We start from the raw sequence: 17,468 nt of genomic DNA on the forward strand, positions 1-17,468 counted from the left end.
CTGTAAATATTATTTTTAGTACACTAAAAACCAATGATTATGTTACAATACCTTGGTACCAACTAGTTTCTCCACGTTTTAGACCTGTTACACTTATTATTAGGCGCCGTTACCTTCACTCAATAAATACACTGTTCAGATGACTCAGACACATATACAGTACTAAGGAATTAAACAGTTAAAAGTTACGAGTGACCATCGACTACAAAAATATCAATTACATTACAACAGGACATATGAAGTCCTGAGAGAGAGAGAGAGAGGGAGAAAGAGAACCGCAGTTCCCCTTGGGATGGATAACAGCCTCTGAATGATCTTCTCTGTATGGGTGTCTATAGATGGCGTGGCTGTTTGTCCATACGAGTGTGTGAACGGTCTTAGACGAGATTTTCATTTTAAAACCTTAAAAACGATAATTAGAGAGAAAGTGGAATTACAGTTACTAATAATATTTATTATTACATAGTTTCAGAACAAAAGAATCTCTAGTTATTATAATAAAATTAAAAGATATCGTCTCGTGGAAAATTCCAGAACAATGTTAGGCAACTTTCGTGACACCACCCAACAGCGTCCTGTACGGGATGATTGAGCCATATAGGAATGTGTTACTTCAGCAGTCTTGTAAATTTACGAAAACAAGTCGCCTCTTTATAGAGAACAACCACCCTCTGTCTCTCTCTCCACTCCATATGTCGTCCTTCTTGTAAACCATACAGGGTTTAAACACATTAACTTTAAGCTAACTCTCTAAGGAATCTGCACATCTGAACTTAAAATTATACAGTATACAACAATACACAGATTACTGCATTATGAAAACATACATATATATATAATGACTAATGGGAGATTACTGCATTATGAAAACCATATATATAAGAATATATATATATATATATATTATATATATATATACCGGGTGTTTTGAAATTAGAGCCGAATTATCCGGAATCTGGACATTTCCAGCGAACAAACTCACAAAGTCTTGTCACTAGGCAGGGATGTTCTCACATCTCTAGAATATCTGACGCATTCAACATGTGTACAGTTTTGCTAATCAGGATGAGCCCAGACACCAGGTAAGCATCCTCTCAAGGTTCTTCAATGCATTAATAAAAATGCCTTTGTATTGCCATAAAATATCACATATTAATAAAAAATCGACTTTGTATTGTAATTCATAAAATATCTGTGACCTATATAGGTTTTTATATATATATATATATATATATATATATATATATATATATATATATATATATATATAAAATTATAATTATATATACATACATATATATACTGTATATATACCAGGTGTTTCAAAATTAGAGCCCCCCCTCCACAGAACAAATGGAAAGTATATTTCCTTTATTTTCAGACTGAGTGACAGAGTTATACAGCCATGGCTAACGACTCGGAGGAAATCAGATGGATTGACCGAATCCGGGCTATAACCTTCAGAGGCTCCAGGAATGCTGGTGCATCCTTCATTTCACGTTTCTGAATAGCTAAATACATTAAAAGAGATGAATCCTTTGTTAAAAGAAGCTGGAACAAAAATCCATATGACTGTCATTGCAAAAAGTGAGAATCTTGGAAGGCCTCAAGTCCTTTCTCAGGAGTCAAAAGACATCATAGCTGAGGCACTGGGTAGACCAAGAAAGTCTTTACGTAAATTGGTGCTTGAACTAGAAACAAAAAGGGGAAAGAAGAGAAGTTATAGTGCTGTATATTGTGAGTTGAAAAAATCTGGTATCAAGCCATTTCATGTTATCAGCAAGCCCAACATCACTCAGCAATGGAGAGAAGACCCTGCATGGTTTTGTGGTTCATTTCTTAAAGATTGGGATGAAGCTGACTTTCTCCATGTTGCCGCATCAGATGAATTCTTCATTTACACAGTCAGGAAGCCAAATCATAAAAATGACATCATTTTGGCTGCAAAGTTGGATGATATCAGCGATGACGTGTGCTATCGCCAAGTTGTGAAATTTCCTGAATGTTTAGGAATTTTTCTCTGTTTCACAGTCAAACGGTTAATGTGGATCATCAAAGAAAAAGGACAGTCATGGAATGGTGAATACTTCAGAGAAACTGTGCTTACTGGTGGAGTATTTCCTTTCCTCAAAGATCCTGAAAATGTGTTATCTGTTGAAGAAGTCACATTTTTGCATGAGAAGGCACCATGTTTCAAGGCTCTTCAGACACAGGAGCTGCTTCGAAACAGTGGTATCGATTTCTTGTCGTCAAGTGAATTTCCAGGTAGCTCCCCTGACCTTAATGTGTGTGAAAACATTGGTAGTATCTTGAAGGATCATGCTGAAGCACGCACAGTGAACTATGATGGTATACCAAGCCTTGACGACCTGCAAAGAGAGGTGACCGAAGTGCTCAGGGAAATGGAGTTTGAGTCTCAGCTTTTTTGCGGTTTGCTGAGATCATACCCTAAAGAATGCAGGCTGTGGTACAGGCAGATGGAGGCCACACAAAATATTGAATACTCAAAGAGAAACTTAAATAAATACAGTACCTGCTCTGAATTACTTTTGTTTTTGTCCATATCAATTAGAGAGAAACTTAATAAATACCTGTTCTGAATTATTTTTGTTTTTGTCCATATCAATGTATTTTTTATTTTTATATATATAATCAATATTATTTTTGCTGTATATATATATATATTTAACACCCTTTATATATATATATATATATATATATATATATATATATATATATATATATATATATATATATATATATATATATATATATATATATATATATATATATATATATATATATATATACATCATCATATATATATATTAAAATTCATAAACTGGCAACCTAAATGCTCCAGTTCCGGCTCTACCAGAAGCAGTGTCTAAGAGCATAATTTCTTTTGACTTCATGTAATGATCAAACAGGTGTACTTTACAGCTGACGTGGTGGACAACAGTATGTTCCAGGAGAGATTTCACAAGGTCAGCAGCATTAGTCTGCCCCCTTGCATTCGGGAAGAAACTGTCGGACAGGTACTAAGGACAGGAATGTGTTCATGACAGACCACATTCACCCCCTGTTTTACCTTTGGGACGTTGCCCATAGATCCTTGGACTCTTTTTCCTTGGGGTCTGTGGTGGCTGCTCAATAGTCATGTAGCTCACCCAACTCCATTGGGGACAGGTGGCATCTCGCCTAAGGTGTACAGCTGCAAAAGAGAGGGTGTGTGTGGGACTGGCCTCCTACCTTTCTTCCTTATACCCTTCCTCTCCCAGTGGGCAGAGGTACGGAATGCAAGCCATCACATGCTGACAGGCTTGCATGCAGGTGTTATAGATGACTGAGTATCCTATCTATAATCTAGCTCATTTGGATTAATAGATGCAAGTCCTACCCTCTCTCTAGCAAGGGGAGAGAGGGACTGACAGTGAACAAACCCGTTGGTCTTCAGCTTTTTTGTCCCAGACAGTATGGGTACATCCTGGCCTTTCTTTGAATCAATGATGCTACATCCCATTAATTTGAAAGGCCCAGAAGTCTGGCAGTCACATGTTCAGCAGATCAGAGGTTGGGTCTCCTTCCTTTGCTCTTACATGACCAGGAAGAGAGACCCCACTTGAGGCAAACTACCAGTCAGTTTAGATATTTGCCTAGAATCCTCCCACCAAGAAGTAAGTCTCCCATATGTAACAACCGAAGGTTTGTATACGTGTAGAAACAAATGACAAATTTTTAAAGTAATTTGTATTTTTCCTAACATACGAACCTGGGGTCTTTACATAAATGGCCCGCCTCTACCACCCCACCCCTCATTCTGCTACTTGGGCCAAAAGGTAAAGTGAATGCATACCTTTCTTTAAGTTTAACAGCCAGTTCCAGCTTGCACTGAAAGTAAATCCCCATATATTAAGGCCTCAGGTTTGTATGTTAGGAAAAATACATATTACTTCAAAAATCTGTCATATCAATCCATGTCTTAGGTCTGTGACTTCAGAATCCTTGCATAGAGAACAAGCGCATATTCATGAGTAGAGTAGGATTTGGGGCATGAAGCTCTACACGTCTAAAAGTCGGTATGATAACTGAGCCAGAGTACTTTTGCTTTTGCATCACGAGTTACATATAAATCATTATAAATGGTAAGGTTTTAAATGTCAGCGACTGAAGATTTTAGGTATAATGTTTAAAAAGAAACTGACTTTTGAGAGGCATATACATAATTTTGCTTGTTTCTCAGGAAGTTGGTATCTTGCAGAAGTGCTTTCAGACATTTCATAATGTAGTTATTATATCAAAGTTTTTAATGCTTTTCTTAATCTTTGTTTGGAATTTTGTATTTGGGTGCTGACTTTCATCTCAAACTCTTGGGTACATCTATGTCATCAGTCAAGTTTATTTTGCCAACTCTTAATGTTGACTTGTGGCATAGATATAAGGCGAGTTCACTATGTTTGCTGCATAAAATGCACTGTACCTGACCTAGCTTTTTTGCCTTTCAACACTAGGCAGTCTGGAACTGCAACAGTGTGTTGTTTTCGAAATAGTATTTCAGTTTGTTTTATTTAGGCTGCAAATAAAATGTGGAATACTTTGCCAAGTGTAGCTGACCTCCAAATGCTGAAGTGAGAGGCAAATTCATTTGTGCATTTTACTGATATCTTGTGAATTCAGGTGCACATTTTAGTTTCCTCACATATACAGTAATTTATTACATTTTCCTTTAATTTGTCTCTTCATAGGCTGATTTCTCTTTGGCACCCTCTTGGGTGTATAGTCTAGCGACTCTGTCCACGGGTTTTCGGCTGAAGATTTAAAGAAAAAGATTTTTCAGAGATTTTGGATGACAGTGTAGAGACGATAAACTTGTGGGTTCAGCAAGAGTTCAAGATCTTCAGAAATATAGTTGTGATATATGAAAAGTACTTTATTTACTGTATAAATTTTACAATGGGGAAACCTTTAAATTCCTTGTTTTCATGAAAATTGTGAAATAAAAAGCACTATATGACCCTGATAGGTTCCAGCACTTGACCTTTGGGCCTAAATGTCATAGTCAATCAATCAATCGATCGATAATAGTGTGTGTGGGGTCAGTATATAACAAATTAACTTTTTGTCTTTATTTATATGGTTCATATTATAGTTCTGTACAAGCTTTTCTACAGTACATTATTCTAGTGAATGAATTGTATTACAATTTTTTTTTTTTTTTGTATTTCAATCTTTACAGCTATACTAGGCTGATGGTTTTACAATTAACAAGTTATTCGTTGGCTGGTAATCCTATGTAAGTAAGAAAACTGTCATTTAAATTAAGCATATAACCAGAAGCATACTCTTTTAGTAGCATAACTGAAAATACAAGTATGAAATACAATACAGAACTGTTAAAAAATATAATAAAACCTCAAAAAGATATGACAAATATATATACAATACAAAATTAAGAGACAAACCTCATAGAGATTGAATTCCATAATTATGCATTTGAAATGCATTTGTATACAATATTTAGAACCACAACTTAATCTAGCTCTTTGAGACAAGATTATTAATCAAAACAACTCTGTAAAATCTCAAATACAGTCTTGTCTCTGAATGTGAAAAGAAAAATTATCAAAGGAAGTTGCCAGGGGAATCCCAAGTTTCATATGAAAAATTTTATGAAATCTTTTGCCACATTCACACATCATAATTCTTTTCAAGTCATTTGCATAATGTTACTTTTCTGAAAGTGATTCTATTAAATTTCCAGCTGACTGTTAAGATTAAAGCTCTTCAAGTATAATATTGGCAATAAATAGTTTAACCATATCACTGAGTAAACAATGTAAACTCTCATTAGGGCTGGTCCAAAGGGTTTGTTCTCAATTAAGACACTATCTAATACAGTAGACTGCAACTCCTTCAAATCTTAACAGTTGGATAAACTGAAATGAATAGTCTAACAATTTTTTGTTTTGTTTCCAAACTATACAATCACATAACATTAAACTGTGTTATGTATTCCTAACTTTGGGACTGGTTCATATGGGTTATTTATTATTATATAAATTATCATCAATGGAAAGTTTGCTATGACTGACATGAAACTCCAAACAAGGTGATGAGTGCAATTGCAGTTTTAGTTAAACAAAAATTTTAGTACAAAAAATATATCACATAACCTTTGCTTTCCATAAATCTATGATAAAATAACTACTAAAGTAGGAAGAAAGAAAATTACTGTGGTGAGGGAGGGACAGGAATTGTACAGGTAGGAACTTTCAGATGGAAGTCCTGACTGTCCTCTCTAAAGGAATCAATTTACTAAGTTGTACTCTATGGATTATCATATAAAAAATTCAAATGTACCAGAAATGAAGTAAATCACCTTGACTGATGTTATTCAGAACACATTACTGACATGTAAGTTGTAAAAAATAAAATATGCCTTTAAATGCAAATTTACAGATGAGCAAATGCAATGCAGTACTTTCAACCACTATAAAACCACCCAGTCAGGGACCTCAATTTTTCCTTAAAACATTATGTTGGAACCTTTCCAACAAGAATTATACTATCAACTTACTCATCTCTTCTTATTTAGGCTTTATATCTACTGTGTCAAAAATCAACAATATATATGAAAAAAAAAAGGTCATTTTACACCTGAAAATAAGACCAGCTGAAAAAGATCAAGAGTACTGTAATATTTTAGAAAAGTACAAAACCTAATTTCTTCCTCCTAATAGCCACTGGGCTTTGATGATTATGGACAGCAGTGAGTTATGCTTTCCAATAACAATCTCAAGGCCTTGATGACACTCATTTGTATCACTCAAACATAGTTTTGATGACAATTTTCATATGAATATTGGGAAATTCTTTTAACTGTGAAAGTAAGTTTCAAAGAATGAATTTGGCTCCTCTTCAGTTTTATGCTTTAATTGCAAAAAGAAACTGGTAATCGTATTTCTAAATTACACATTCATAAGAAGTAAAGTATTTCAATGCCATACCATTAAATCCTTTGCGAATCAAAAGAGGATAGCCATAAATATATGGTTGCATCAGAAGTAATTAAAGATGCATATTTTTAAATCTGGTATTACAGTATATGATTACAGAATCTTATTTACATGTGGCAATTACTGTAAATGAAAGACATAGATTAGTATCGTGCTTCTTTTTCTAACCCAAGCTACCATAGAAATCAAGCTGTCTCAACCGTTCAAAAATATTGCACTGCCAGCAAAAATGCACAGTCAGAAGCACTTGAAAATTGCATATAAAAATACTATTCAAGACTCATAAAGATTACACTGGTACATCATACAGAGCTTTCACAATCACAATCCTAGTAAGCTCTAACCCACAGACTAAACTTTACTTCAGTGGAAAAATATATTCCATAAATCAATGTAAAACAGGAATGATTTAACTGCTTAAAAGAACTTGTCAGATAAGCATTCCTCAGTTTACACAAATTAGATGGAATGAAGATTTAGGACAATTTTTGAGGGGGTTATGGAAACGAAAACCATTTAAATAGTATAAAATAAAGATATATATACAAAGATGTTGAGGAAGGGTTAAAACACTGACTCCCAAATTTACCTGCTTATCCTAACCTTTTTAAAGAAAGAGCTAATAGTTACAAAGTTTATTCCAATAACAACAACTGTAGAAATAAAAGCTGATCACTAAAATTTGTACCCTATTTTTCATTGTTGCAACATACACGCAAGTTTTTGACACTGTATTGTATATCCTACCTATGACAGATATTCTGCCTCTTTTGTTCACCCTGACCATTATGATCAATGCTAATACAATGGGGTGGCCCCATATGTCATGAAAGTAAAGGCCTTATATTTCCCAACAAATGTTTGCTTTCTGTGTTCTAAATCCACAAGAGAAACATTTTCTAATTTGTTTCATTTTAAATCTTAATTATGCATTTTTACACAGTACCCTATTTTACAGTTCAACATCAAAAAAATTACTATAAAAAAGAAGTTATTTACTATTCAAAATAGGCTTCTGCCAATAGTTGAATGTCTACACTGACAGGCACTCCTATTACACTTCAAAATTTTCAAGACACTCCAAACCTTTCACAGGATTTCTCCAGTTTAACTTGTGTACTACTAAACACTTGCACTAGCTTCACTCTTATCACTGCTGTCTTCTGCACCAGTTTCTTTTGCCTGTTTTATGTGATTTGATATAATGTCAGCATAATATTCTCCAAATACAGAGCGATTATGTGTTACCAGTCTAATCAGAGTTCCACAGATATGTGCTAACTCCTCTTGCAAGGTTGAAAGACCTGGCGGCATTTGAACAGGACGAGCAGTTGTAGAATTCATGATGACACTTACAAACTCCATTGCCCGCTTACCTACGAAAAAAAAAAATAATGAATAATTTTGGACACTAACCAATCCAAGAGGTCCATACCTTTCTTACCAATTATACATCTACAGAAGGCCATGACATCTCCAAGTTTACAGCTACAAACTATAGTGATAATACTGTGGTCATAGAATTATAAAACCCAGGTATACAAGAAATACAGTTCCATAATCAGAGAAAATGACTGTACTTTGATACTTACTAATAAGGGACCTAATACGATGGTCCATATTTTTTACTTCAAGAACCTGGGCTTTCAATGCATTTCTGGCTGACACAGGAAGTGGTGGTTTTTCATTTTCTTTGAGATGGTCATCTACCTCTTTAACAACTTGCTCAGCAATGTTGTCCATAACATCCATTGTATCTCTAAAACAAAGAAAACTTGTTTGTTATACATTTTTTTTTTAATACAAAACTTTTCAAAGAAAATAAGACTCACAACATGCATCAGTGGCTTCCTTCAGAATATAAAAGTTTTAAATGAGAAGCTCTATATTAGCAATCTTCTACAGTGGATTAAAAATACTGTTGAAATTAGGTTGCAGAGAGGTATTTTTAATAAATAGTTCAACCAGCCTACCCAGTTAACATTCCTGATTCAAAGTGCTATCTTGAGGGTTTAATCGTAACAATCAGATTAGTAAATTAAAACTTAAGCACTCAATTTCTAGACTGGAAAAACAAGAAATGCTGAAGATTCGAGAAAACTTATGGGTAAAACATGTGACCAATTTGTAAATGAGATAGTATTACCTCAATGAAGTTTGGAATGAAGAACAGTCAATTTGATCTGGTCACAATAGTTGGAACTTTCATTCCTTTTATAATCATAAGAGCAATGATAAAAAATTAAATATAGCATACACCTCCAACCTCACTCAGCCTGGGAGGTTCTAGTTATTAAATGAAAGTTCCCAAACAGAATCAATACCACAGGCCTTTTCTCAGCTAAATGCATCAGTATAAACCTTTTATTTAAGCATTTTATATACAGTATACTGAACAGGTTGGTTTTTATTTTGCATACAGTATTGTACAGTGTATTCTGTTTATTGTTTATAAGCATATACAGTATTGTGTAGTGACAAAGTAGAAAAAAATGTAATGAAATTGCCATTTTATATTTGTGGTGTTTTTTCAAGATATCAGAAATTTCCAATATCGAGCAAGGTATTGGATGTATTAATCTGGATAAACAAGGGATTGCTTTAAATATTTTCTTGTTTAATTTTTGAGACACTACATTACTCTTCAGGATCAAAATGTTGAGAGAACATATCCATAAATTTTAAGTGAGCTCTAACTTTAGAGAAGTGTTATATAGAGTACTTTATTTTTCAAAAAATGAAAAGTGTTATATACAGTAGTTTATATTTCAAAAAAAGAGATTGCAATCCTTAAACAAAAAACTCTCTTGCAATTCACTTACTTTTCTGACAGGGCTGGATCAAGTATAATGCACAGGTTTCTTTTCAGCTTCAGCTTAAAGGCATCAGGTTGTGTTACAATTGGACCAACAGATGAGAATGTGACGAGCAAAACTGCTCCTAATACACACACCTGACTCAAGCGGTCCCTAAGTTCAAGTAATCTGCTGCCATCCAACACAACTGTCTAAAATAAAAAAAGAAAAAACATTATTGTACTAATATTTTGTAATGATCAAAGATATAAAAAGGTAAAGAAATTGAGATGAAAATATTCTAGAATAACAAAACGATTCAAATATTTTTAATACCCATTATCACAAGGAAAACATAATGGAATTCCATTCAAAACCCAATTAATGTCAATGTCAGAATTTTGAGAAATAATTCTAGAATGATAAAAATGTGTTATGCCACTGATAAAGTGACAAAATTTAAATGCTTACCCCCAAAACATAATTTTATTTGAAAAACTTACCTCTGGAAGTAACCTTTCATCTGGCCATGACAGAAGCTCCATATATGCTCTGTTAATAACCAGGCTAACTATATTCCTCATAGATAAATCATCTGCAGCAGCTATGTCTTCGGGTTTGACATGGCTCACAAGCCATTCACGTGTTAATTCTAGGCCATCATTCTGTGTTTTCAGGAATTCAGCAAACTTTTTCTTTTCATATGTTACACTCTGAAAAAAAGTATAACACATGGAAATCAATGCGAATTTCTCTTCTTAAATTTATCATGAATAAAATAAAATTACCCCAATTCATAATCAAAGTTAACCACTTAATACTCGACTATTTTGTGGTTTCCCCTTAGAGGGGTAGTGCTGTCAGTGCACTTCATGTGGTGCACTTGGGCATTACATAAGGTTATTTGCAGTGTCCCTTCGGCCCCTAGCTGCAACCACTATAATTCCTTTTCCTGCTCCTCCATAAATATTTTCTTTCCTCCATCTATGTTCCAACGCTACTAACTACTGTTTCATATTGCAACTGCAAAGTTTTCCTCCTGTTACACCTATAAAATTTCTTTATTTTAAATTTCCCTTTTAGCAATAAATGACCTTGTGGATCCTAGTGCTTGGCCTCTAGCCCAAATTTTATATTCCAATCCATTAGTCTGTAATTTGGGGCTTGTCAGGTATAACCAATGCTGGCTTTTGATGATCCAGATTTCACTAACAAACCAAGTACTAGATAAATTATTTTAAAAGTTAAATTTTAAAGGTACAGTCTGTATTTGGGTAATTAAACATAAATAATGTATGATCACTTAATATACATTAAAACTGATGAGTAATAAGGAATTCATAAAAACTTAACAGATGCACAAACAGACAGCAAACAAGATGTTGCTCTATCGTTTAAAAGACACAAATAAAAAATAGCTTCATTCTTAAATTATAAACTTGGACTACGCCCAAATTCGTTTTTAAGCATATTCAGAAATGGCTGAAATATTTTGTGTGCAATCTTTTCTTATTCTAGTCAAGAGATTTTGACAATATTGTATGCTTCTTAGATATTTAAGGAATAAAAAAACATGGTATTGTACTGGTATACTGTATCTACTACCGGTTAAAAATATTCAATTACTTGTTTGGCAGTCAGGAAATCTCCTTATCTCATACTACACTCCATAAATAGTAACATAGTTTGCACTCTGCAAGGTTCCTCCATTTCTAATCCAGTTTCAAATTTACTAAGTTACAGCCTCGTCATCTGGACAAGTCCTTTTAATTCCTCTTGATAGGTGGATTCACCTTTCAACTTTAGATCTACCCCTACATTTTGACAAACCTCTGGCTTATGTTTGGTTAGTTACACTTTACTTCAGGGTAAACACCAATTTCTTATAGAAAATGAGTGTGGTTAGGTCGAGTCAGATTATTTAGTTGTTATTACATATATGTTCTACATTTCAAAAGGTGTAAGTGTAATCAGAGTATCAGGGTATTCTTAGGCTATAGGGAATCCCTATTTGTGTTTACTGTCTCCTCATGGCCATTCCTACTGGCAATTTTGGTATATTTGTTTCAGTTTACAGACTCAGCATATTCAAGATTATATTTCTTGTACCCTTGTTATTTCCAAGACCAACTGCTAGACTTAATTGCTTTGCTATCCCCCATTACAGCACATTTTCTGGACCTAAAAATTCTGACACTAACTAAAAATCCACAGCACTGCAGACCCAAATATATATGAGACCTTCAGGGGATCACCTGTCAATTTTTTTCAGGCTCTCAGAGAACAACCTCTAAGATGCTTTGCTAATAAATGGCCTATTCAAAAGTCTACAAGGTTCCAAGACAAGTTTCTTACAATTACTACAGAATGATTTGAGATAAGGTGAATGGATTTTAGGAGGATTTTTCAGTATCCTTGCTTTTAAGTGGATTTTTCAGTATCCTTGCTTTTAAGTGGATTTTTCAGTATCCTTGCTTTTAAGTGGATTTTTCAGTATCCTTACTTTTAATAGGTGCCAAGATACTGGGGCATACAACCTGATGTTCTTCTCTATTTCAAGCCCAAAGAATATAAAAAAAAAGAAAACAGAAGAAAAGAGGCATTAAACTTATAAGCGTGCTACAGAAATTATGTGCAGCTTGCACCTTGTAGGCAAAAGGCCCACATAAGCAATTTTAGAATAATGACAAAACTGGCTCTTGAGAAATCTCTCGGGTAAGGTTACTCCTTGTGACCTACTAAATTGCTTATGCTTAGTAACTAAAAGCTGTGCTTGGAGTTAGCATTACTAGTAAACAGAATTTGAAGGATGATAAGTAACTGAATTCAGTATTGGCATGCTTGGTTTGGTGTAGTTCCCATGCATACACTGGTTCCAAACTGCACAGCTTAAAATACTATACAGTAGTGTACCAAGATAACAGACCTTGGTATATCATACTTCCTGATATATCAGTGCAAAATGAAAACATCGATTTGAGGGTTTTCACCTCTGGATTGAGCCTAGGCTAATTTCAATAATTTTTTATTTGTAATTTTACTCAAACATTTTCCATGTTTATTGTACAGCTAGGTAAAATTTGCTATTGTTACTGTTTCTTTATTAATTTACATTGCTGTCAACTCTTAAAAATTATGCTAAAGCTTTTACTGTCCTGCAGTTTACATTAATAATAAGGCTTTTATCTTACTATGCTTATGTATACACAGGGGTAACTTGATTAGTTGTCACACTTCTGTACGACATTTATTTAATTTGTATTGTGTATATAAATATTTTTGTTTTTACATTAACCCTTAAACGCCGAGCCTCTATTTACGAAAGTGTCTGCCGTATGCCGGCGGCGTTCGGGAGTTAGCGGCGAAGCGGAAAAAAAGTTTTTTTCAAAAATCACAGCACGCTTAGTTTTCAAGATTAAGAGTTCATTTTTGGCGCCTTTTTTTAACATTGCCTGAAGTTTAGTATGCAACCATCAGAAATGAAAAAAAAATTATTATCATATATAAATATTGAAATATATGAGAGCGCGAAAAAAAATTTCATATATAATTGTATACAAATCGTGCTGTGAGCAAAACGGTTAAAGCTAATGAGTTATTTTTATTTCTTTGTATTGTACACTAAATTGCGATGATTTTGGTATATAACAAATTGTAAAACGATCAAAGCAACACAGAGAAAATATTATCACAAAATGATGCATGAATTTGTAACGCGAGGACGTAAAAAAAAGTTTTTTAAAAAAATTCACCATACATCGAAATATTGTGCTAGAGACTTCCAATTTGTTGCAAAATGAAGGTAAATGATTGAATATTACTAGAATGTAAGAGTTTTAGCTTACAATTGCGTTTTTTGACCATTTCAGTCAAGTCAAAGTTGACTGAAGGTTGAAATTTTGGCACTTATCGTGATTTATATGAAAATATTTCCAAACTGATACAAGCTACAACCATGGGTTGTTTTTTGTTGTATTTTACATGAAATTGCCCACAGTTTCATATATAAAACTTTATGTAATGGCTAATATAAAACGGTGCAAAAATTACGACAAAATGAAGAAAGAATTTCTGAAATTTTTGGCTGAGTTACCACGTGGACATAAGGAAAGTTTTTTTTAAAAATTCACCATAAATCGAAGTATTGTGCTAGAGACTTCCAATTTGTTGCAAAATGAAGGTAAATGATTGAATATCACTAGAATGTAAGAGTTTTAGCTTAAAATTGCATTTTTCGACCATTTCGGTCGAGTCAAAGTTGACCGAAGGTTGAAATTTTTTGTAGTCGACGTACGGTACGTCCGCTCGTCACCCGACAGACAATTATAGTCGACTTACGATATACGTCCAGTCGGAGTTTAAAGGTTAATATTAATATTTTAAAATTACGAAATCACTGTGATAAGCATTTTAGGGGTGTATATACTTTTGAATAACAGTTGTAGGAGGGAAATGTAAGATGACTTTGGGTGTTTTGGGATGATTGTTAGGGGGGTATTTTTTGTTTGAAATATTAAATTATTTTAGTATGATAATTTATAGTATATTTTTGTTTGAACTATTAAATTAGGCAGTGAACTGTTCAAATAGGCAGTTATAAGCATTTTACAGTAGTTTAAGGGGTACAGGGTATAAATATATCTGTTCTTCATAGCAAAAACCACATTCACGTAAATATACAACAATATATTGGAGTTTCTTTTATAGCAGTGTAGGCTCGGACGCTTTAATTCGTTATCTCAGTGAGCTGCTGTGCCAATAGACATGATATTTTTCTAGATATTTTTCTTTGTTAGTCATGCCTTTTGACATCAATGACACACCTGACATGAGTAGAACCCTAAACTAATTCTGTGCAGTACAACAAACTCACTCTTTCATTCAAAATGCATCCACCAGAACTTTTAGAAATATCAAAATTACCACGTATTTAAACCACTTCAGATTACTGTGGCTTTCATGTCATATTCTGAAAAACTCACCTGAGCAATAATGTGTGGTCGGATTTGCTGAATGGTAAAGTTTGCCATGTCAAGACGCATGAGATCAAGTGTTTCCATTACACCACGAAACACAGGTACTACTTCTGATTCTCTCATTAAATTTCTAATTGTTTCATCTCTAACTGGAGCACACAGACGAGACATTATAGAAAGCACATACTGTGAATACCTGAAAAACCACAATATACATTCCTGTGAATACCTGAAAAATCACAATACAATATATATTCCAAGATTTTTCATCTCCAAGAAGTTTTATTCAATACTAAATAAACAAAAATGGAAGAAAGCTATGCATTTAACAAATAACAAAAAGTAACTGGATAAAATTGCAAAATATACTCTTTATAAATTAATGGACATAGTGCGTCACTGACTTACGACGACAGCGACTTGTGGCAGATTCAATCTTACGGCGCCATCAACAGTGTTTTACAGCACTGTAACTTGCGACTGCATCAAGTTACGGCACTAACGGCAAGAATAGACATCAAGTTAATGGTGCTGTAACTTAATGCAGCATCAAGTTACTGTGCCAAACATCAGGTTACAGTGCTGTAAGCGCCGATAACAGCAAAAAATCAACTTGCATAGTGGTGCTGGAACGGATCCCCCGCCATAAGTCGGTAACACACAGTACCATGTCAGTGAAATGTGTTGACACTTATAAGGATGTAAAAACAAATGCTATAACACAAAAAACCATACTTACTGACTAAAGTTAAGAATACCATGCTCTGCTTGCTGCTTTATAAGCTCTACATCAAGACTATCGGAAATTTCCTGTCTTAGTTTAGTATGGTGAGGTAATGTGATATCTATCAAGTTATCACGTACTTCTTGCAGAAGTATTAGTGCTTGTTCATAGCATGGAGGATCCTGAGCCAACTGATCAGCAAGCTGATCCCAAAATGCCCGATGCATGACATCACGTACCTAAGGGAAAATACAGTAAAATGGAATAATTAAGTGCTAGTATAGGAGACCTAACAGAGTAATCTAACTGATGTCATTAAGTGAATAACTGATTTGCAGTGAATCACTTCATTCATTAACATAAACTATTTCTAAAACTCAATCATATGGGTACCTTAAAGCTGGGGGCTGGCTTTAATTATCAAATCTGCTATGAAGGAACTTGTCAACAAATGGTGGCGCAGGTGGTACAGTACCAAATCAATGCACAGTAAAACTCACCTTTCCTACATATTAACTAGTAATGCCTCCAGCTTTAATTTTATGCTGCAAAACATCACATGACAGAAAAAGAAATAAAAGATACTCCAAAAAGAATGAATAATAGCTTACTTGTTTTTCAACACTATTATCTGGAGGTTCAAACTTTTCTAGTTTGAAGTTCTTATCAACGGCAATTTCATGTGCTAAAACCATGTTGCTGACTCCCTTTGCTGCCTTCATTACTTCTTCTAAGGACATAAATTTAGGAGGTGATGCAGCCACCCCGGGAAATATGAAGTTCTGAACAGGTGACGAACCACTAACAGTTCGTTGCCTAAAATAAAATGGAAAGGAACATTTTTAGCAAAAAAATTACAAAGCACTGCAATTATAAAACAGAAATGCAAGACTTGAAAAAGTTTAGTAGTACACATCACCTTACATAGACCAATAAATACTGCTGTTATCAATAAAGCTAATACTGTCCTATACACTGAAATAACGTCATTAGTAACCTAAAAAACCTAGTTAATTTAATATAGTATATGTTGAATTACAGCTGCTTGGTTTACTAACCTTACAGTTGCTGCATTCTATAATAAAAAAAAACAATGAGTCATGGCATAAAATCCAAAGAGCAAAATTCTCAAAATCTCAGCTGATTGAAAACTACCAAGACCACCGGTGGTCTTGGTACTACCGACAGCTTCATTGCCATTAGGTGCTAGAATGGCAACTAATATAGATTTGGAGATAAATTTTCTCGTAAATTAAAGTTGGGTTTACAATGTGCGTATTGCTTTGTTGTAAAAGCAGTGTGATTTTGCCAGTTCTGGACATCACTTTTTTCATCTATTCCAAAACATTTTACAGCCTGCGCTTTATTCGTTTTATTCAGCCTCGGCTATAACCTGAAGCTTTAATTTATGAAGGATGAATAAAAATGTATATAATTTTTACTTATGAAGGCCACTATTGAGAATCGGCAAGTTTTAACAACTTGTCTACTTGATAGTTACAGTAAATGACATCGCAATCGGCTGTTTCTCGATTCAGTTGTTCATGTCGGTACAGGTTGACAATCCTTCATCCGGAATTCTAAAACCAGGAATTTTCAAGTGGAGGATGGAGCATCATCATAAGTATACAGGTCGATAAAATCCAGAGAGAGAGAGAGAGACTATAGCCCCATTTAGGTTGTTACACCAACATACTGATTTACAAAAGTCAACCAATAGTTATATTAAGAATACAGTAATACCTCGATCTTAAGCACTTCGAGTTGTGCGAATTAATAGACACACAAACTTTTCATTGGAACCTAATTGGCAAATGCGATTTTTTCAAGACGCGCAACACTTGCAAAATCCTCAAGAAACCCTGCAGAAGTGGTTATGTTTAATTTTTGAAGTAATTTATAAGTTTTGATGCTTTTATGTCTACAACTGGTAAGAAAAATTGTATAATTTTTTTTT

The 17,468-nt window shown here is 34.1% G+C and overlaps 1 protein-coding gene across 10 annotated transcripts in view; it reads right to left on the reverse strand.

The window, feature by feature from the left end:
• Positions 1 to 5,111: 5,111 nt before the first annotated feature.
• Positions 5,112 to 17,468, reverse strand: part of LOC136848362 (T-complex protein 11-like protein 1) — a 97,227-nt gene continuing 84,870 nt past the window's right edge. For all 10 annotated transcript variants that reach the window (XM_067120686.1, XM_067120671.1, XM_067120673.1 and 7 more), the window contains 7 exons: positions 16,123 to 16,327; positions 15,527 to 15,750; positions 14,794 to 14,983; positions 10,315 to 10,524; positions 9,839 to 10,023; positions 8,609 to 8,775; positions 5,112 to 8,392 (listed from right to left, as the gene is read on the reverse strand). In XM_067120686.1, coding sequence (XP_066976787.1) covers positions 8,139 to 8,392; positions 8,609 to 8,775; positions 9,839 to 10,023; positions 10,315 to 10,524; positions 14,794 to 14,983; positions 15,527 to 15,750; positions 16,123 to 16,327 — 1,435 coding nt within the window. In that variant the 3' untranslated portion in view covers positions 5,112 to 8,138. The remainder of the gene's footprint in view (positions 8,393 to 8,608; positions 8,776 to 9,838; positions 10,024 to 10,314; positions 10,525 to 14,793; positions 14,984 to 15,526; positions 15,751 to 16,122; positions 16,328 to 17,468) is intronic.

Source organism: Macrobrachium rosenbergii, chromosome 2, assembly GCF_040412425.1.
Source record: "Macrobrachium rosenbergii isolate ZJJX-2024 chromosome 2, ASM4041242v1, whole genome shotgun sequence".
In the NCBI taxonomy this organism is placed as follows: domain Eukaryota; kingdom Metazoa; phylum Arthropoda; class Malacostraca; order Decapoda; family Palaemonidae; genus Macrobrachium; species Macrobrachium rosenbergii.